This window comes from Mustela lutreola, chromosome 11, assembly GCF_030435805.1.
Source record: "Mustela lutreola isolate mMusLut2 chromosome 11, mMusLut2.pri, whole genome shotgun sequence".
Lineage (NCBI taxonomy): Eukaryota > Metazoa > Chordata > Mammalia > Carnivora > Mustelidae > Mustela > Mustela lutreola.
The window spans coordinates 912,707-933,823 of record NC_081300.1 but is presented as its reverse complement, the minus strand read 5'-3'; the positions used below and the strand labels follow the sequence as shown (position 1 = coordinate 933,823).

The 21,117-nt window shown below is 52.8% G+C and overlaps 1 protein-coding gene across 1 annotated transcript; it reads left to right on the top strand.

The window, feature by feature from the left end:
• The first annotated feature begins 70 nt into the window (after positions 1-70).
• Positions 71-19,730, top strand: SALL3 (spalt like transcription factor 3). Its single transcript, XM_059140344.1, has 4 exons — positions 71-622; positions 12,244-15,183; positions 15,400-15,740; positions 16,767-19,730. Exons 1-4 carry the CDS (start codon positions 541-543, stop codon positions 17,196-17,198), a joined length of 3,795 nt encoding a protein of 1,264 aa, XP_058996327.1. The 5' UTR covers positions 71-540; the 3' UTR covers positions 17,199-19,730.
• The last annotated feature ends 1,387 nt before the right edge of the window (positions 19,731-21,117 follow it).

Genomic DNA, 21,117 nt, shown 5'->3' with positions numbered 1-21,117 from the left:
CGGGCCGGAGCCCTGCCCGCGGCCGCTCGCTCCGGGAGGGGCGGCCGGGCGGCGGGGGGGCGCGCGCGGGGCGCGGGCGGCGGCGCAGACTCTCTATAAAGGGGCGAGCCCGGCGCGCCGGCGGAGACGGCGCCGCGCGGACGCCGCCAAAGTTTGCCGCCTGCGCCCTGGGCAGCGCGGCCGCCGCGCCCCGCGCCCGCCGCCCCGGGCCCGGAGGAGCGCCCGCGCCGAGCCGCTGGGCCGCCTGGGCCGAGATGTGAGCGCCGCCGCGCCGGGTCCCGCAGGCGCCCCTCGCCCCGCGCGGCCGCTAATTGCGAGCGCGGCCTCATTTGCATAGGCCGCCGAGTCCGCTGGAGACCGGCCAATCGGCGCGGCCCGCCGCTAATGGCCATGCATTATTCACCAGCCTAATTGCTCAGCCCCATGCGCGGCCCGCGCAGCCGCCGCCGCCCGCGCCCCGCGCCCCGCGCCCCGTGTCGTCCCCGCCGGCCGCCCCGCTGATGCCGATGTCCCGCTCCGGGCCCGCGCGCCGCTAGCAGCATGTCTCGGCGCAAGCAGGCCAAGCCCCAGCACCTCAAGTCGGACGAAGAGCTGCCGCCGCCGGACGGGGCTCCCGAGCACGGTGAGGGGCCGCGGGGGTCGGGTCGGCGGGGGTCTGGCGCGAGGCGCCGCGGGCTGGGGGGAAACTGCTGGTCCCAGAGCCGGAGCGCGGCGCCTGGCCCCGGCAGGCCAGCCGGAGGGACCCCGGTCCTCCCCGGAGCGCGTGGCGCGGAGTTGCGGGCAAGTAAACTTGGTTCGGTTGCTCGGAGTTGGGGCGCAGCGCGCGGACGCGCCGGGGCTCGGGCCGACTGGGGGCCGGAGCTGCCGGGGCAGGCGGTGGGGGTCGGGGGGGAGAGCGCAGGGGGCCGCGCCGCCGACTCCGCGCTGGCCTTCCGGGACCCCGCGCACGGACCCTGGGCCGGGCCTCGGCGACCGCGCGACCCCCGGGCCGGCGCGGCAGCGGGGAAGTGTCCGGTGCTCACCGACCGCCGGACTCGGGCCGGGCAGGCCGCCGCCCGGCAGCTTTGTTCGGAGCCGGGCCCCGGGGCGGTGCGCGCTCGGAGCGGGGCCGCTGCCCTGACCCCCGGCCTGCCCCCCACCCTGGCCGGCTGTTGGCCGCCTCGTGTGCCCCGAGGGCCGTGCAGCCTGCGAGGTCCCGGCGTGCCGACGAGCCCGGATCCCGTTCCGAGGCGACTAGGAAGTCAGTGTCGCCTGGCCTTTCTAATGGCCGCCTTGGGAATTAAGCCGGGTGAGCCCCGCCGCGGCGTGGGGGTGGTCCTTGCACGCGGTAGGACCCGGCACGTTCCTGGTGGCTCCAAGTTTCCTCGGGCCTTTCCTGTTCTCTCGGATGCGCCCCGGCACCTCTGCAGCCGGTCGGCTGCCTGGAGCTCCCTCCGCATCCCGAAGGGAAGGTAGGCGCCGCGGAAGTGGGAGGCGGGCGAGTAGGGGACCGGCCGGGGCTGCGCTTTGCCGCCCGCGCGTCTGCGGGTCCCCCGGGTGCGCCGGGGGCGGCCGGGGGCGGCCGGGGGCGGCCGGGACGGGGGCCGCCCGCGCCGCGCCGAGCTCCGACCGCAGCTGCTGGAGAACGCAGGCCGCCCAACTTTGTGGACGAGCCGGCTGTAAGTTGTGGCGGGGCAGGGGCGCGTCTTTGCTCCGTGAGACTCGAGCAAAAAAGCGAAAACACAAACAGAAGGAGTGTAGGAGCTTATCACACGGTGCCGCAAAGTTTGGCGAAGCAGGTATGTGTGCGCGTCGGCTTCGGGCAGGGAGAACGCGCTATCGCGCGGTGGGAGTTGGTGAATTAAAGAAAACGAGTGAAGTCCTTCGTCCTTTTTGTCGCTGAGGAGGTGGGGAGTCTTATCTGTAGCCCTAGTCACCCGAGATTGGAACAGCAGATATGCTAAAAAGAAACGCTTGCATATGGTGGGTAGATTAAGGACAAAGACTCTTTTTGTCATGGAAATGGATTTTTTTTTGTTTTGTTTACTTCATCACATAGAATTTCTCACACTTGGTTTGTTTTGTATTGCCCTCAATGACTACATGATCAAATGAATGGATTTATTTCTGCCGAATGAGAAAGACAGTCTTCCCTTCAAAAGAACTACATTGCATCCCAGTGAGGAATTTTAAAGCTTTATTATTGTGGCTTCTGAATAGCTTAAAATCGGCTTTCACAGCCGCCCCAAAATGCAACAATGTAAATACTTCTCAGCTTTGTAGGGTCCTTATCAAAATGTGCAATGTCTCCCTTTATTAAAGCATATTTTAATTAATAGAGTAAAACCCCTCGTATTTAACAATTAACTAGCGGAGGCCCTGCTATTCATTTTTAATTTCACGTCAGAAATGCGAGCGTGGGGAGCCTAATCGTGTAAACATGTTGAGGGATATGTAGCCTATATTTGAAAACCTAGATGGAGTAAATTATTTACAAGTTCTCCTTTGAATTCCTCTTGTTACTGAATTTACTTAGAGGTGAAGCATATTCAGGGTGTGTGTTTTTTGTTTTGTTTTGTTACCCATCGTAGGATTAAAGTTTGTCAAGCTTGGGTTTTCCGCAGTCGTTGGGAATTGTAATGAAGATATTGCCACAGTTCCTGGTCAAATTTTGCAACAGGCCAGAAATAGCCTGTCTGGGGCTGAGCCGTAGTCAAGTAGTATGTTTCCTGGATCGTTTTAAAGGTACTTTAGGCAAACTATTTAAAAAATAGTTCTTTCTGATTTAATTATTCTGAAGCTGATTATTCATGGAGTATAAAAGATACTCTGTTCTCTGTTCAGTCAAGGAATGCTTGTGGATCTATGGTCGTGCTGATCATCATTAGGAAGATAACTAAAATATTTTTTTAAGAGAAAGGGTTCTGAAAACTCCCTGACTCCAGCATGAATCAGATATTCTGAAAATGGTAATTTTGTTAAATGCAATGGAAGGAAACAGACTGCATGAAGTTCTAAGAGGGCTAAGTTAGTTTACAGTGTTTTAGAGACAAAGTAAATAGTTCTTTTGTATCAGTTTGGGCGTGACATATTAATTAAAGCAGTAGATGCATGGAGTAAAATTGAAGGCTATTGATAATGCCATGAAACACAAACACATGTACAGTGTTTAGTACAATATGGGGAAAGGCAGTAATGCACAGTCACATTAATTTACAGAATTACAAAAGAGATCAGTTCTTAAAAATATAGAAATGACTATTTCTCAGGCTTTGGTTTTTAGGCAGGCCATGAAATCGTGACTATCCAAAAAACAGCGCCAGCATTCCCCAAACCTTCTCATGGCAGAAATGAAATATGATGACGTAGCTACAATGAGAAAAAGTAATAATGGGTTGTGTTTAAGTTCTGAAGTTATCCTGTTGTATAATTTTATTTGAAGGATGCCTGAGACTTAACTTTCTCTCTAGGAACCATCATTTAAAATTATAAATTATTTCATTCTTGTCTGAAAATTTAGAAATAAATGTGATGCAGCTTAAGAATTCAGTTAAATGCACGCCACGGGATAATGAAATTTTTTGAGCCATCTGAGTATTTTTGTCCTAAGGAAAATTAATTAAAACTTCTGACAGAACAGCACTTGTACTCCTACTAAGAACTTTAAAATAGTGTGCTATTGCTGTCCTTTGTTGTCTAAAGTACAACTTAATAAAGATGTATTTTATTGTCATTACAAAGAATATTTAAGGAAGAACAAAAAGATACTATAACTTAAAACAATTTGCCATCCTGTATTTTGTTTGTTAGCACTAATTGTTTCAAAGTGTGTTTTTATTTTCTGCCAACTTACAGTCGCAGGGCTATCTTAAAAATCCTTTTAAATGTGGTATGCATGTGATTTAAGAATTTACCAGTGGTCTTCACAGACTGTGTTTAAATTAAGGGAAAGAAGGCCACCAGCCCTCGGTGAAGAGATCTTTCTTCTTTTATCTGTATATGCATGGTTTGCCTTGAGTACTCCCCCCTCTCCCAGCCCACACTACACACATTTACAATTCAGCATTCCAAAAGCAAACAATACAGAAGCCACTTTCTACCATTGGTAGGCAGATTGTTTTCTCTGAAACATGAAAGGTGAAAAGTAACTAAGGGGGTGGGGGGGTGGGGGGGTGGGGGGGAGAAGAATTTGCAAATATTTATTTTGAAAATAACATTTTAGAAACGTAACCTACTTAAAGATGCATCCGTTGGTGGGCACCAAGAAGCATGCCAATTCCCACCTTACAGAGAAAGACTGGTTCTGTAACAGTTGGGGTTTATGTACATTTTAAACTTCCACAACACATGCATAATCCAATATTTTTAGATCTGTTCAGAGCCAGAAAAAGAAGAAGGCATGTACCAACAGCAGGAATTACTTAGCAAGCTGATTATTTTTTGTACACAAGATGATGGCAAAAGTGGGTCAGATTTCATTTTCAACCGCAATCTCTAAGAGGCTTTCCCATTCATCTCAAGGTAGCTCTGAGAGCCCCGGGAGGGAATGCAGCCAGGATGCAGCCAGGGTGTCCGCTGAGGCTGCTGGACATTAGCTGGAATTTAGCATTTTTAAGTGTGAGAATCGACAGGGGGTGTTTTGGTGTGTTTTTGTGTTGGTGGTTCTGTGCCCCCCCCCCCCAGTGAAACAAGTCTTCACTGCTCCTGCCATTCAGCACTTTTAATGTTGCAGAATTGTTTCAAGGGGATACTTTGTGCATAACATTTATAACAGGAAGGGTGTTGTGTTTTGTTTTGTTTTGTTTTGTTTTGTTAGTTTTTATTTTCCTACATGATTTCTTGACTAGTTGCCAGAATAAGACTAAAGTATCTGACTTAGTCTCCTGGAGATGAGATCTGATTCTGCTGCTCCTGGGACAGGTCTGTGAGGACAGCCTGCGCCAAGTTGTTTCCCAGTCCATCCGAAATCAGAAGTCAAATCTATGTAAAATGGTTTCCCTAGTACTTTAAATAAACTTACATATTTAAAAAAGCAGCCCTGACCTTAGATTTTTCTCTTGTAGTTGGAACACTTTCATGCTTTAAAATGCACTTTAACTGTCAGTGTGATTTCCACGCAAACAAATAGGTCAAGTCACGTTACCGAAAGTGTAAAATATTAATTGAAATAATGAAATAACGTAATGGGTTCTATTTATGTGAGAGATTAAGATTGATTTGTTTGTTAATTAAAAGGGACCCTCTTGCGGCGGCAGAAACGTCCACCAGAGACCTGCCGGGCACCAGCCTGGTGGCTGCCTCCTGTCGTCCATGGGCCTGTCTTTCTCAGTCAGCCCGGGTCGGGCCAGGCCAGCCATGCGGCTCCCTGGCCCCCTGCGTTGCCAGAAAGCAGCGGCCCAAGGCCTGGAAGGTAGGGCTGCAGAGCCAGGGAGCTTCCGCTGGGCTCTCCCTGAGGTGGGTCGTTAGAGGCGCCGTGACAGGCCTTAGCTGATTTAACCTTTGCCTGCTTTGCCCTGCCAGGGGTGGCCACTAGATGTCAAGCTCATAATACAATTAGTGCATCTGTGCTGTTGACCTTGGCAACACGACTCAACACGGTTCTATTAAGTGTTAACACTGAATCTGTTAACGGGAGACCTGCGTCGGCTCCGAGCTGCGCTGCGTATCCGATGCCCATCTCGCTCCGCACAAGTGTTTGCAGTTCTTCAAGAAGAGAGAACGGGGTGCCTTTGTGCAGCTCTTAAACTGCACAAATTAAACTGTTAAATTAACCCCGCAGGTGCTGCGGCCGTTGGTCTGCGTTCCCGGCCTCCCCGGTCCTCCCTCCGAGAGTGACCAGCTCCCCAGCACGGATGGGCAGCCCCGCCGTGGACTCCCATCCGTGCTCGGGCAGCCCGGGCAGCGGCTCCGGCCAGATGATTCTGTGCCTGTGTGTAAACTTCGCGGACGGGCGCTGAGAAATGAAAAACGGAGATGATTCTGTGCCCGGAGCCCACGTCCGAGGCGGCTACACCTCGTCAGAGCCTTGCCGCTGGACACAGCGCACTTCCGCTTCTCTGGGCTGTTCGGGCCCAGGTGTGTTTGGACGTGTAAGTGGCCGTGCTTATTTGTGTATTTTTATGTTACGTGAATTTGAAAACTAGCTGGCAGGAGCGAGGGTTGGAGCGCAGGCACCTTCGAGGAGGCGTGCTGGGGGCCAGCGTGTGGCCGATGGGACTCAGCCCGACCAAGTCTTCAGCCAGAGTGGCCCTGTGCAGGCTTTGTTTCCCTCTCCCCAAACCTGGGTGGGAACGGTTGGCATGGCCAACCTGTTTCAGGGTGCTTCCGCGTGTGGATGGCGATGCGTGTGCGTTCCTCTCGGGTGTGCCTGCCACACGGCATGCAAACGTAGGAGCTGCTTTGCGACCGCAACTGTAGCAAACATCTTATCATGCGAGGCGGCGTCGAGGCGGAGTTCACATCCGTGGGTGTCGTGGCTGCTTTCCATCTGCGTGTGTCCGTGCAGGAAACCGCGCTTTCCCTCCCCGGTGCTTCAGCACGCAGAGTAGAAACTGCCACTGCCCTCAGCAGAAGACATTTGGTGACTGTGCCACAGGTGGTCGTTACTTAACAAATTTGAGATGTGGGCCAGTGAGCCGCAGGAAGCCGAGCGCGGGTCAGTGCGGGCGTTCCGCATAGCAAGAGTGCCCTCCACTGTTCGCCGCCGCCTGCACAGGCCTGGAGGTCTGGGGAGAGGACAAAATTTTTCTGTTGCGTCTGGAATTTCTTCTACATTGTTGAACACAGTAGGGGTCTCTATTTGTCCCCTCCTGTTTCACAGCTTGGGTTCAGTGTGTGATAATTCATCTTTCTTTATGGGATTCAGAGCTATCATAAGGAGTTAAAAAGAATTAATTTGCAAGAAAATAAGTGTCTCTGCACAATTTAGGACGACTTGAAAAATGCTCCCTAGATTTTGAAGGGTTGGTAAAGGCCAAGCACCGAGTACCTCCTGGTTTCCCACAGACCCACGTGGCATTTTATAGTTACTAATTAAAGTGGAAACTGAACACCCCTTTTCCCACACGGAGCAAGTTTCACTTCTCCTTTTGTTCATTGCAGAGAATTAACAAATAGGTAGCAAAAGTGTAGCGGAGTCCCCGTGGGCATTGGGGTTGCTCCGCAGAATGATAAAACCATCTCCTGTGTGTGGAATCGCTTAGCTTCCCTCCGCGGGCGCCTGCCCCCTCACGAGGGGGGATCGAAAACGAGCCGCAGCCGGAAATGTTGAGGGGAGCCCTTAGGTCTCCGATGTTCTCAAACGCATTCCAACAGTGCCTTTCTCTGGCCTTAGACAGATCGCCCCGCGCGTGAATATCCCTCCTGTCCTCTGCCACGTCATTCTTGGAGACGGTCCTGTGCGTTGCCAGCGAAAACATGATCCCTGCTCATTATGTAACAGACCAGAAATCAAAACAGAGAAAAAGGAAACCGTTTGGGGGCTCCTCACACGGAGGGATTTGTTCCTAAGAACAGAAACATTTTTCATAGACGTTCTCTGTGCGTTTTATTCGTGAGAAGAAAAAGAAATCCATCCATTTTGAAGACTGCCCTCGAAGGTATCCTTTTGTTCGAGGCTTTCTCCAGAAGGCTGTGGGGCCCGTTTTCCTTCTGTAGAACCTGCTCTAGAATTTCGGGGGAGTGATAGAAGGCCTGAAAGCCTTCAGTATAAATAGCGAGTGTGGGATCGCCGTGAACTAATTACACATTTCCTCTCGTAAACTGAAACAGCTTTATCTCCCAGCCTCTCTTCCCTCCTGACCGCGTTCAGGAGAACAATTTAGCTCCGCGCAGCAGCGCCCAGCTTGAAGCCCGGCTGGGCCACGGAGGACACGAGCCAAGGAGAGGTCCTCCCCAGCCGCTCCCGCTCACGTGGACCCGCAGCGGGCTCCCATCTGCAGGGCACTGGCGGGGGGGGGGGGGGGGGTCCCCCAGACGTGCCTGTGAACAGGAAGAGAAGGTCCTGCCTGCACGCCGCCGCGGGTGAGGTGCTGGGCAGGCCCTTGGCTTGCGCTGGGGACGCCGGGCCCTGTAAATTCCTGCCTCATCCCTGGCCTGTTTACAACCCCACGTCTCTCCGTCCTGTCCTTGAACGGTCAGAACGCAGAAAATAAATTACCTTGACAATAATGATAATGATTCTAATGCTGGTTTTCCAGCCCCCTCCCTTAAGACGGAGAGAATTTCCCACCGCTGCTGGAGAAATAAATTCCTCTCCCCTGTGGGGTTGTCCTGTTACCTTGGCTCACCGACTGACGTGGTTTTACCTTGAGATACAAACTGTAAGCCACGTTAACTAATGGATGTGATAACTTCTAACTACAAAGGCCAATTTGAAAAATGTAAATTTCACGAAAGGATGCCACAAGCATGTGCGTCCGGAGAAATGGCGTCCAACAACGCGGAATTAAAGGGCCTTCGAAGTTCTCTGAGCCGCATTCAGAGTTTTCCAGCATGGGCTTCCCTGTCGTAGAAAGCAGTTTTATAAAAAGAAGAAAAAACCCATCCACACGGGTGCTGGTATTTCAGCACGTCCTCACTGAATCGTGGTAACGAGAGGCGCTGTCTCAGCCAGTTAGAACAACTTTCTGTACGTCCCCCTCTGTTCTGACCACGCGTTCCCCATGCTTTCCCACCATGCTTCCCCCCTGGAATCCGCAGTCTTCCTCCTTCTAGGAGCTCTGAGAAGAGGGACTCATCCATGTTATTTCCTCCCGGGCAAGTCAGGTGAAGTCATGCTTGTTGTTCAAGGCCGTTCTCAAAACATGCAACCAGAATTACCATTCCATAATGCAATATTAGGGGTTTTACTCGTACGCATCATTTTCACCACCATCTCATGAAACGTGCGGTTCTCTCTCGCTTTCGTGGGATGCGAATCACCTGCACATTTTGGTAGTGAAATACTCTGACCTTACCTGGTAGTGAATGATCTTAGCAAGTGAGTGCGACTGTGTTTGCACAGATCCTAATTAAACAAAAGAAAAAGTGGTGATTCTGAATTATTTGCCCCAAGTAAGAAATCTAAATTGTATGTGAAGAATTTTTTCCTTCATTCATTGTAGTTTTTAAACTATGCTTTAGCTTTAAAAGGCAAATTTATTATGAAACTTTGCTTATAAGATCCAACGATTGATTGTCTTGTTAGTTTCATTAACATAAATGAACTGTTAACAGGTCCAATGGCCAGAATGCCATTTTTACACAATTTCCTCTGCAGGTTTGCTTTCCTGCTTCAATTTTAAAGGAATATAAGTGGAAGGGTACTCTGCTTTGACAAGAATATCTTCATTACGTTTAGGTAATTATCATTTACAACTGCACTAAACAGAATTGCTCATTATTTGGTAGGAAGGGCTGAGAAGCTCAGTGCTCAGTTTCTGCAGGTCAGGAGTAGCTGTGTGTTTGCAGACCCGCCCGTGGGAGACAGAAAGTACCTGGGAGGAAGCTTCCATAAATTTGGATGCAAACCCGAAAAGTCCTAGCGCACAAAGAACCAGTGGAAACGTCAAAAGTTATCTTGAAAGTAAATAGACGTTTGTTTGGGTCGCTTAAGCTCTGAGAAAAACATGGCAAAAAAAAAAAAAATAGTATTTCTGTATTTCACATATTTGTTACACAGCATATCTGGGAAATGTTCGTTTGTAAGGTATCATTTATTTATAATTAAGTTAATTTTTCAAACACCGAACGCACTTTCAGTCTGCCTTATTGTAAGCGTTTATTCAGTGAATTGTCCCTAACACATAATCCACATAAAGAAAAAGCAGTCTTTGAATGAGATCCACATAGTGTTTACTTGCATAAAATTTTAAATGTTTACACCATGTGAATGCTTCTGTGTGCCCTGTGATGACACATTTTATCTCTGAGGAGTTAAAGGTAGAAAATAATTCAACAAATTAGCAATATTTAATTTCTTGGTATTTTACTCTTTGAAAAGTATTAAAATAATAATCTTTAGAAGATGAGGGCAAGCCTTTAATATTTCTTTAAATATTGGGAAAGAACTTTAAGAAATACTTTGTTCTGTTTAGCTAGAATAGTCATGATACAGTGTAACATTGATTCCAACTTGATTACTTACTATATCAGAAGCTGTTTACCTGAAGATTTTAGGGGTGGGGTTTTTTTTTTTTGTTTTGCTTTTTTGGGGTGTGTGTGTGTGTGTGTGTGTTTGTCCTGTTCTATAACCTTAGCATGTTTAAAATTAGATTTTGCATACATTGAGCAAAGTTAAGAACTACAAGTATTTATTTTGTTAATGTTCCTATCTGCAGTATAAATCAGCTGTGTCTTTGCTTCCAGCTATATTCAACCTCATTATAGACACCTATTACATTCCTTCCTTATACAGTAATGAGACTTCATACAGTCTGATCTTCAGCACTGAATTTAGTTTAAGAGTCTAGCATGTCTTTATGGGCCGCAAGCTCTAACTTCTTTTCCCCCTTCAGATGGTTTAGCCAGTTAAGAAAATGCTAATTGAACACTGCTAATAATTTTTTTAAAGGCACGTATAAATTACCTGGAAATAATGGCCTCGTGGAGAGCAGCTGACTAGCCTCGAAAAATATTTTTATTTTCTTTCCCAGTAGAGGGACTAAGTGATTTTGCAGTTTATTTTTTAAAAATCAGATTCCTCTACTAAAACCGGCCAAGTTGTTCTTTTTCCAACTCCCCCACCCCCCGCAAAAAAAAAAAAAGAAGAAGAAGAAGAAATATGGAGACTTTTTAACAAATATATTTGTTGATGTTACAGCAGCAAATTATTTGCGGGGACACAGACTTGAGGGTGTTTTGTTCTCACACTCAACAGTGCAGGATAACAAAAAGCTGATTTGCAGCTGTCATTTGTCTCTGTTCAAACTGATTTGTGGCCGTCACTCCTTCTGTAAGTTGACGAAAAGCAGTTACGAGCCAGGAATACGTACGGCAGCACATCGAGCCCGAGTAATTACCAGGCATTACCTTTCATCCCAGCTCCCAAAAAATAGGAGCTAGGAATGTGCCCATGTGCTGATGCCTCGCTCCTGGATGGCCATTTATTTGATCAGGTGTGAATTAGAATTGTTCATTAAACATGGTTGTTATTCGGCACAAGAGGGTACGGGAAGTCAGGAAGTAGCTGCCTACAACAGTAATTAAACATGTGTAACCAATTAGAGGGCTTTCCACTATGGCACAAGCATATAATTTGCCAAGTCTTTCTATGAGAATAGATGAAAATAGGTACAAAAAGTGTGTCTGACTACAACATTCTCATGTTAAACATGTCAACATAAATGAACTTTAAATATATAATTTCTAGTTTGTTAACAAACTGCCGAACTCTATTGGCTAATCACAACAACATATAATTTTGGTTCATTTCGCCAAGAAATATTGCATCTGACAGAGCCAATTAATTGTATTAAACATGATTAATTTTCGGCCCAGACTATATTGATGATATTCATTTCGCAGATCCTAAAATGTAGAAACGTGCCCTGTCCGTGAGGAGAGTCAAAGAAGGGCTCGCTGAGAACATTCAGGATTGATTGGTTGATCGAACTAGGAGTCAGGGAGATGATTTTTCTGAGCAGGGACATAAGAAGCGCTTATATTCTCTTTGTTACATTTACAGATGAAAGTATTTAGATGAGGTTTCATACGTGAAATAAATGCCCATTGATCTGGAAGGTTCTATAGAATTACATTAAATGCGTAATGTCTCTGCGCCGTGCAAAGACAATAAATCTCGTGGTCCAACCCTGCGAGAGTCACGGCGGCCGGCTCCCCTGTCAGGTGCTGACGTGAGTTTGAAAGGTTACAGATTAGTTTAGCGATGTTAAGTGAACTGGCAAAGGCATCTCTAATTTTGCTGGAAATGAGGAAGCCCGATGGTAGGGGGAATCCTAATGAGCCCGTCGAAAGCTGCCTTTGTGCCCAACAGACAGGGTGGCTGCAGATTGTATGAAAATATTGGAAATCAATGGCTTCTATGGAATTTCATTAAGAAGCCGTATCCACAATTGATAGAGCCTCATAATTTGATGGATTGTGTGAGAAAATGATTAGCCAGCTAGAAGGAGTCATAGAATACACACTCTGGGACGTCAGGAACGTTGAAGTGGGGTAATTTGTACAAAATAAAAAATATTGATTTTACTTATGTGCGAAATTTTGAAATGGAGGTGGTTGTCTCAGGCGCCTCTGGCTGACGTAATCTCTTGGTTTTTGTAGCCGTCCCCGGGGACGGGGCCACCGCCGGGGACAGCGGGAGCGAGGCCAGGAGCGGGAGCGAGGACACGAGCGTGTGCGAGAAGTGCTGCGCCGAGTTCTTCAAGTGGGCCGATTTCCTGGAGCACAAGAAGGGCTGCACGAAAAACCCGCCGGTGCTGATCGTGGGCGAAGATGAGCCGGCCCCTCCGTCCGAGCACTTTCCAGAACCTTCCCCGGCCAGCTCTCCCAGCGAGCGGACAGAGAGCGAGGCGGCCGAGGAGGCGGCGCCCGCAGACAGCGGCGAAGGCGGTGAGGCAAGGGCCCCGGAGAAAGAGGAGGAGCCCATGGAGGCCGAGCCCGCTGGGGACGAGAGCTTCCAGACCCCCGGCCCCTCGCACGCGGGGAAGCCGCCTCTACCTCAGATCCCCGAGCCAGCGCCCGTGGCCGCCTACAGCATGCCAAACACCAACGTGACCTTGGAGACCCTCCTGAGCACCAAGGTGGCCGTGGCACAGTTCTCCCAGAACGCGAGGGCTGCGGGCAGCGCGGGATCTGGCGGCGGGGTCACAGCGGTGGCCGTCCCCATGATCCTGGAGCAGCTCATGGCCCTGCAGCAGCAGCAGATTCACCAGCTGCAGCTCATCGAGCAGATCCGCAGCCAGGTGGCCATGATGAACCGCCAGCCCCTGCGGCCACCCCTGAACCCCGGGGCGGCCACGGCGGCCCCGAACACCCCGGTGCCGGCCTCCAGCCAGCTGCAGGGGCTGGCCACCCACTCCGCCCTGCAGCTCTCGGCCGGGGCCCCCCCCACGCCCACGGCTCCTGGCCCCGCTGCCCAGCCGGCCACCTACGAGGGCCCCCAGCCCCTGTCCCAGCCGGCCTCTGGGGCAAACACCCCGCACGTCCCCGGTGGGGGCCCCTCCATCCCCACCGAGGCGAGCGGGCCGGCGTCCTCCGGCACGGCCCCGGCCTCCACCGTCCCAGCCTTGGCGGCCGGCCCCTCCAGCAGCAGCTCCCAGCCGCAGAACGCCTCGACGCCCCCCGCCCTGGGGCCGGGGCCCCTCCTCAGCTCAGCCCCCAGCCTGCCAACCCCACTTCTACCTCAGACCTCCGCCAGCAGCGTCATCTTCCCCAACCCGCTGGTCAGCATCGCGGCCACCGCCAACGCGCTGGACCCGCTGTCGGCCCTCCTGAAGCACCGCAAGGGCAAGCCCCCAAACGTGTCGGTGTTCGAGCCCAAGGCCAGTGCCGAGGACCCCTTCTTCAAGCACAAGTGCCGATTCTGTGCGAAGGTGTTCGGCAGTGACAGCGCCCTGCAGATCCACCTGCGCTCCCACACCGGCGAGAGGCCCTTCAAGTGCAACGTCTGCGGGAACCGCTTCTCCACCAAGGGCAACCTCAAGGTCCACTTTCAGAGGCACAAGGAGAAGTACCCCCACATCCAGATGAACCCCTACCCCGTCCCGGAGTATCTGGACAACGTGCCCACCTGTTCCGGCATCCCCTACGGGATGTCGCTGCCTCCGGAGAAGCCAGTGACCACCTGGCTGGACAGCAAGCCCGTGTTGCCCACGGTGTCCACATCGGTCGGGCTGCAGCTCCCGCCCACCATCCCTGGCGTCGGCAGCTACGCAGACTCCCCCAGCCTCACCCCCGCAAGCCGCTCCCCGCAGCGGCCCTCGCCCGCATCTAGCGAGTGCACCTCCCTGTCCCCCGGCCTCAACAGCTCTGAGTCCGGTGTCCCGGGGGCAGCCGAGTCCCCCCAGCCAGGGCTCAGCGGCTCTTCTCAGACCAAAACCGAGCCCGTGAGCCTCCCCTGCGCGAACCCCAGGCCAGGGGAGGGCCCCGGGAGCGGGCAGGTCTCTGCCACGTCTGCGGCGGCCATCCTGACGGATAGCAGCGCCTCCACGGGCCTGTGCAGCCCGGTCCTTCCGTCCGGCTCGGACCAGTTCAAGGCCAAGTTCCCCTTCGGGGGCCTGCTGGACTCCATGCAGACGTCTGAGACGTCCAAGCTGCAGCAGCTGGTGGAGAACATTGACAAGAAGATGACGGACCCCAACCAGTGCGTCATCTGCCACCGCGTCCTGAGCTGCCAGAGCGCCCTCAAGATGCACTACCGGACGCACACAGGGGAGAGGCCCTTCAAGTGCAAGATCTGCGGGCGCGCCTTTACCACCAAGGGCAACCTGAAGACGCACTTCGGGGTTCACCGGGCCAAGCCGCCGCTGCGCGTGCAGCACTCGTGCCCCATCTGCCAGAAGAAGTTCACCAACGCCGTGGTCCTGCAGCAGCACATCCGCATGCACATGGGGGGGCAGATCCCCAACACGCCGCTGCCCGAGGGCTTCCAGGACGCCATGGATGCCGAGCTCCCCTACGATGACAAGGCGGCGGAGGTCCTCAGCGGCTACGACGACGACGCGGATGAGAACTCCATGGAGGACGACGCCGAGCTGCGGGAGCCCGCCGGCGACCCGCCCAAGCCGCTGCTGTCCTACGCAGGGTCCTGCCCGCCCTCGCCGCCCTCGGTCATCTCCAGCATCGCCGCCCTGGAGAACCAGATGAAGATGATGGACTCGGTCATGAGCTGCCCGCAGCTGACTGCCCTGAAGTCCCTGGAGAACGGGTCCGGGGACAGTGACCGTCTGAGCAACGACTCCTCGTCAGCCGTGGGCGACCTGGAGAGCCGGAGCGCGGGCAGCCCGGCCCTGTCCGAGTCCTCGTCCTCCACACGCGCCCTGTCGCCCATGAACAGCAACAGCGAGAGCTTGCCCTCCAAGTCCCCGGGCCTCAGCGCCCAGGAAGAGCCCCAGGAGATGCCACTAAAGACCGAGAGGCCGGACAGCCCGCCCCCTGCCCCCGAAAACGGAGGCGCGCTGGACCTCACGGCGGCCCCGCCCGGCCGGCCGGCCATCAAGGAGGAAGCCCCCTTTAGCCTGCTGTTCCTGAGCAGAGAACGCGGTAAGTGTGCGGGCACTGTGTGTCGTGTCTGTGGCAAGCCCTTTGCTTGCAGGAGCGCGTTGGAAATCCACCACCGCAGCCACACGAAGGAGCGCCCGTTTCTCTGTGCGGTCTGCGGGCGCGGGTGCTCCACTATGGGTAATTTAAAACAGCACTTACTGACGCACACGTTGAGCGAGCCGCGTTCTCAGTTCTATGACCCCGACTTTGCCCTAGGTCCCAGCCAAAGCACTCCTAGCCTGGTCGCCGGCCCCGCGCCCGCCATGATCAAAATGGAAGTGAACGGGCACAGCAAAGCCATCCCGCTGGGCGAGGGCGCGCCGCTGCCGGCCGCGGCCCAGGTGCCCCCGGGGCCCCAGGCCGTGATGAGCCCCGGCCTCGCGCCCATGCTGGCCCCCCCGCCGCGCCGCACCCCCAAACAACACAACTGTCAGTCGTGCGGGAAGACCTTCTCCTCGGCCAGCGCCCTGCAGATCCACGAGCGCACGCACACCGGAGAGAAGCCCTTCGGCTGCACCATCTGCGGGAGAGCCTTCACCACGAAGGGCAACCTCAAGGTAAGGCCCAAGGAGTCCGGGGTCGTGGCCGGGGTGGACACGCCAGGTGCCCACCCACCGTGTCACGTGTGCACCTGCTCACCAGGGAGCACGTGCTGTGTGGCGGTAGCAACGGGCTCACCTGCCCGAGCGGGCCGGGCCTCCCTCTGGGAGGCTTGTGCCACCTGTTGGGGGCTGACCGCGCAGGCTCTGCTCCCGGGCAGCCGGTCGCAGAGCCCCGTGCCGTCTTGAGTCCAGAGGAACCAGGACAACAAGATAAGCTGGGCTTTTAAACACTCGCACAAGATACAAGTACTGTGCATCCTGGGCCGGGGCCAGAGCTTGGTTCTGCCTTTGTCCACATGGTGGCCAGCAGAGGCCGGCAGGCATCTGGTGAGGAGCTTCCCAGCGTGAGGGCCAGTGTAGGATTCCTATCTAAGATGACGACCACACTGCCCATTCTCCCCAGAAGGTGGGGTGTGCACGACACGCTCAAGGAGCCTCTTGCCCTCATCTGTCCACGCCACACGCCTGCCCTGGTCTCGGTGCACTCTTCCAAGACTGTGAACAGCTTGAAACCGGTGGCGGCTCCTTCCTGTAGGACAGGAGTCGGTTACACGTGCCCCAGGGGATGCTTCCGTGTTGGGGGAGAGCAACCATGGGGCCCAGCAAAGCTGGGAGTTCAAGTACACGGCCGTCCTGTGGAGCAGGGAGAGGCAGAAGGGGCAAAATGGTCTGCGCCCTCTGAGCTTTGCACCCTCCCAGCCCCCTGTGGCCTGTGGGCTTTCCACCCTGTGGGGGAACCTTATTGTGTCGAGGTCATCAAGTGAGAGAAACGTGCACGAAGAGATTGACTGATTTTGCTTTTTGTGTGAGGAGAACTATTGCATGTGTAAACATGAAACCCTGAGAACGGGGACCGAAACCGACTCCGACACCGCGGCGCTGGGTCTCCGACGGCACGTGGGCCGCGTGGAGACAGACACACCCCGCACCCGGAGCTGGGCCGGCTCACCTGTGCCTTGTGTCTCCCTGTCTCTCGCGCAGGTGCACATGGGCACGCACATGTGGAACAACGCCCCCGCGAGGCGCGGCCGCCGCCTGTCCGTGGAAAACCCCATGGCTCTGCTGGGGGGCGACGCCCTGAAGTTCTCAGAAATGTTCCAGAAGGATCTGGCAGCGCGAGCAATGAACGTTGACCCGAGTTTCTGGAACCAGTATGCGGCAGCCATCACCAATGGCCTCGCCATGAAGAACAACGAGATCTCCGTCATCCAGAACGGGGGCATCCCCCAGCTCCCCGTAAGTCTCGGGGGAAGCGCCCTCCCCCCCTTGGGTTCTCTGGCCGCCGGGATGGACAAAGTGCGCAGCGGCGGCAGTCCGCCCATCGTGGGTTTGGACAAAGCCAGCTCCGAGACAGGAGCCAGCCGTCCGTTCACGAGGTTTATCGAGGATAACAAAGAGATCGGTATTAACTAGCTGAGGTCGGCTCCGTCCCGCGCGCACCGTCGAGGGCGGCCATCAGGCTGCACGGCCTTGGGCCCCGGTTCCCCTGAAAATGGTCCCCGTAGCAGAGGCCGCGTTCCCTGTGCGGCTGCTGGAAGGCTGTCCCGGACACATGTACTCTTCCCACGCGAGCCTGACTGCTCTGGGGACTCGGCCGGCTGCTCGTAAATTGAGATCAAAAAGAGGAGCCTGTAGGACCGCCCTGGGAACGCAAAGGGCTCACACCCCATCCGCTCGTTCCTCCCAAAACCCGATAACCCCCGCGGGGGGGGAGGGGTCCCCTGCGTGTCCCAGCGACACTCACTTGAAGGTTTTGTTCGAGTTAGTTAGAAACTTGAACTCGGCTTTTAGACTGTTGAGGATGTGGTCGGGTTCTCCCAGCGCTGTCTTCTGGCCGCCCCTTTGACTGTAGTATTTATGATGTTAAGATTATGCGGGTAACAGATAATGCAGCCCCACCTTTAGAGGAAACTTTTGTACCGCAGAATACATCTGGCTATGTGATTTTTTTCTTTTAAAGCAGAATTTGTTTTACTATAAATAAGTGAGTTTTTTCAATGCAGGCAGACTGTGAAGTCCCCCTGCGGAAGACCGCATGCTTTCGTGTGCAAGTGCCCGTCAGTGACAAGCCTTTTTTTTGTTGTTCTTTTTTGTTTTTTTGTTTTGTTTTGTTTTGTTTTGTTTTTAATTTAAATGTTTGTAGCTGCTATCTGGACAGTTGTTCCCTAGTGTGGTCTGTAGCCCAGCGATTGGGAGCAAGTTACAGACAAAATGTCACCGTAAATTATTCACAACATTATAAGTGGTTGTGAGGACATGCTTCACGTTATCAAAGTTGTACAATAAAAAGGTAATGTTTGTATACTGTGGTTGCAAACTCTTAATTTATACTTTGCACTTTTAGGATTTTGTATTAGGGAGGTTTGTCTATAATTTGAAAACTTAAAAAGATGTAAAGTATTTTATAAATAGTACTTTGGTTTAAGGAAAATGAAAAAAAAACTGTCACAGTTTCTTATTTTGTCTTAAGGTCAAACACTATGAGAAATCCTTACCACCTACACAGAAAAGCCACCAAGACTTGTCTGTTCCTCAATAAATGAGGGCCGGCCATTTCTTAAATTAAAATGATTTATTTAACTTTTCTACAAAGCCCATGTAAAACCTGACCGCCCCTAGCACGAGTCTGATGAATTAACCCAAGGACCGTGAGCCAGCGGCGGGCGGGGCCCGGAGACGGTGGCAGGCGTGCAGACGGTGGCGGGGGTCTGGTGTGCGGTGACCGCCCGGCCCTCGCTCGTGCAGGCGGGACTCGTGTCCAGGCTCTGGTTCTCGTGTACAGTTAGCTGCAGAGGAAGAGCAACATCGGGCAGTAGAATCCGTCACCACCGGAACGTTTTCTGATTTATTTATTATCTTCTCAGATGAAAACGAAGCACAATGTCGCCTGACCGTGGAAATACGGTCCGGAGCTGCTGACCTTGTTTAGACGGCTTGGCCCGAGCTGGGGACCGCGGGTGGGGTGGCCCGCGGGCAGGGGTGTGTGCGCTACCTCATTTTGTGCGGTGCAGGCCTGCTGGCGTCTGGGACGGCTCGCCTCCGACCGTGGCGTCCAGAGACGCGGTTCCACGTGTGTATCCTGAAGCAGGAGCCGGACAGCGATGTCTTCTTGGCTAGGACAGGAACACGGGACGATCTTTCCCACGCCTCCACAGCCGCAGCGAGGCCATGTCGTATCCTGGAGCAAACCAGTCCCGAAGGCTCCTCACTCCACCAGCCTCGCCGTCTCCTGCTGTTGGAGCCGAGCACCGAGCCCGTGGGCGCTGCTGGGCGGCAGCAGTGGAATGTCTTTATTATTTATGTGTCCTTTTGGTGTGGTTTTTTTTGTTTGTTTTTTGGTTTTTTTGGTTAGTATTTGGTACCATGTAGTGTTCTCTCTTCTCCCGGAAGGATGTGTATATTACTTAAAAAAAGAAATGTAAAGTGTTGTAAATAAGATGGCTCATGAAGGGCCGGCGAGGCGTGCCCCCTTCTGTATTCAGGACCAGGCCGTCCCTCCCTGCGTGGTGAAGAGAGACACTATTTTTCTACTGCAGCACCATGTAGGGCTGGACCCCGAGCCAGCCGGCGTTCTTACCGAGATCCAATATTTTTTATGACAAATCTGTGGCTCGACACATCTACTGATGGAAATGGATGTCTTAGACTAGGTTACTATTTTTGTCATACGGAAATGAATAAAATGCAGGATGTAACATGACTTCTGAATTGCGTTCCTTGATTATTCGAGTGGAAACCGTGGAATTTGAGGTTCTGGTCGTTGATGGTGGATGTCCTATCTGTGGTGTTTCTCCGAGCAAAGTCCATAAGGGTTGACAGCTTAGACGTAAGAATATCTACATGTATCTTGATTGGTCTTGAAATTTTTATTTTTCACTTTTTTCCTAAAATAAAAATGCAGCCTCCTAATTGTGGATTTTTTTTTTACATCTGTGATGGACGAAGATGTAGAAATCGCCTCCTCGTTAGAGACCGCCTGCCGTGCCCAAAAATGGCCACTCTGAACTGCTTTCCCGTCGTCAACCTTAAGTGAACGTATTGGCTCTTGGGATCGCTTGAGATCAATCGCTGAGCGTCGAGCTGGTTCCAGGTGGGGAGGGGCCGCCCGCACCTCTGTCCCCGCTCCCAGAGGGAGGATCTCTTTCCTTCACCAGTAATGCTTTATAGGACTTAAAACTTCAAAAAATTTGGTAACTCCTGGAATTCAGTATTCATCCAACCCATTCCTTTTTTCCGATAGCTACAGACACTTAGAAGCCACAGTGATTCTTGCCTGGGGAGTGTGGGGCGAGCCACCTGCCGGGGCCAGCCTTCCAGCACAGATCCTAAACCTTAGGGGCTAAACCATGTTGGTTTCAGGGCTAGGATGGAAATTAGCAAACATGAGCGGGCTCAATAAGACCATAAATTCGTCTGTTTCTTAAAATGATAAGGAAATACAGCCCTTACCATTTGAAATAATATTAATTAAAATGCAGGAAAAACAAGATCTATTTACTTCGAAAGCATTTCCAGTGTAAAAATCTAAGGCTGTTGCCGCTTAACAAGCCCGGATATTTATTTCCTGACGTCAACTCTCGAGTGCTGAGACCGTGCATCAGAGAACCATCAATGCCAACAGTCCCTAAAAATTATTTATTTAAGTATATTTCTATTCTAAGTTCATTACAGGAACCATTCACATTTAAAACTAATTAAAAAGTATCGCTGAAGGGCTGAAAAGCAATTGTTCTCAAACTCTGCACAGTGTCATTTTCTCCGCGTGGGCGCGGGAAGGCGGCGGTCTCCCTGCCTGCCGCCGCTCTGAGTTGGCAGCCTCTGCCGCCCCGACTGGAGCCACATGAGGCCACCGGCGGCAACAGGCCGGTCCTTTGTCTCCCATTGGCGCAAGCGTTTCCAGCCCAACCCTCCACGGGGCTGGATTTATCTTGTCTGATATCACGGAAGCCCAGACCCCTCGCCTGGGTCCTCGCATGCATGCTGGTGGCTCAGGGGTAACGTCCCACGTGTGGAGCCCCCAGCCTCGCCTGCCACCCCACCCGTGGGCCTCGGGTCTCAGCCTGTGGTGCTCGTTCGCGAATTGCCGGCGGCCGGGGAAGGTGCAGGACCCGTGTGTGCCTTCGGAAGGGCTTCGGATGGCGCCTCGCGGGGAAACAGGCCGTGATGCATTTGGACGTGCAGGTCTGTTGGCTGACTTTTCAGCTACATTAAATTCGATCTACACACAACAAGGGAAAAAATTATGTTCTCGCTTCTTTTCCCAGCTACTGGGAACTCCTGGTGTTCAGCACCCTTCGCGGAGGGAGCTTCTGCTGTTCCGCCCACACTTCTG

Excerpts from the sequence above, each read along its gene's own strand:
- SALL3 (XM_059140344.1), top strand. The coding sequence starts at position 541 with ATGTCTCGGCGCAAGCAGGCCAAGCCCCAGCACCTCAAGTCGGACGAA. Across the intron at positions 623-12,243 it reads GGACGGGGCTCCCGAGCACG|CCGTCCCCGGGGACGGGGCC; the intron begins GTGAGGGGCCGC and ends TGGTTTTTGTAG. Across the intron at positions 15,184-15,399 it reads GTTCCTGAGCAGAGAACGCG|GTCCCAGCCAAAGCACTCCT; the intron begins GTAAGTGTGCGG and ends ACTTTGCCCTAG.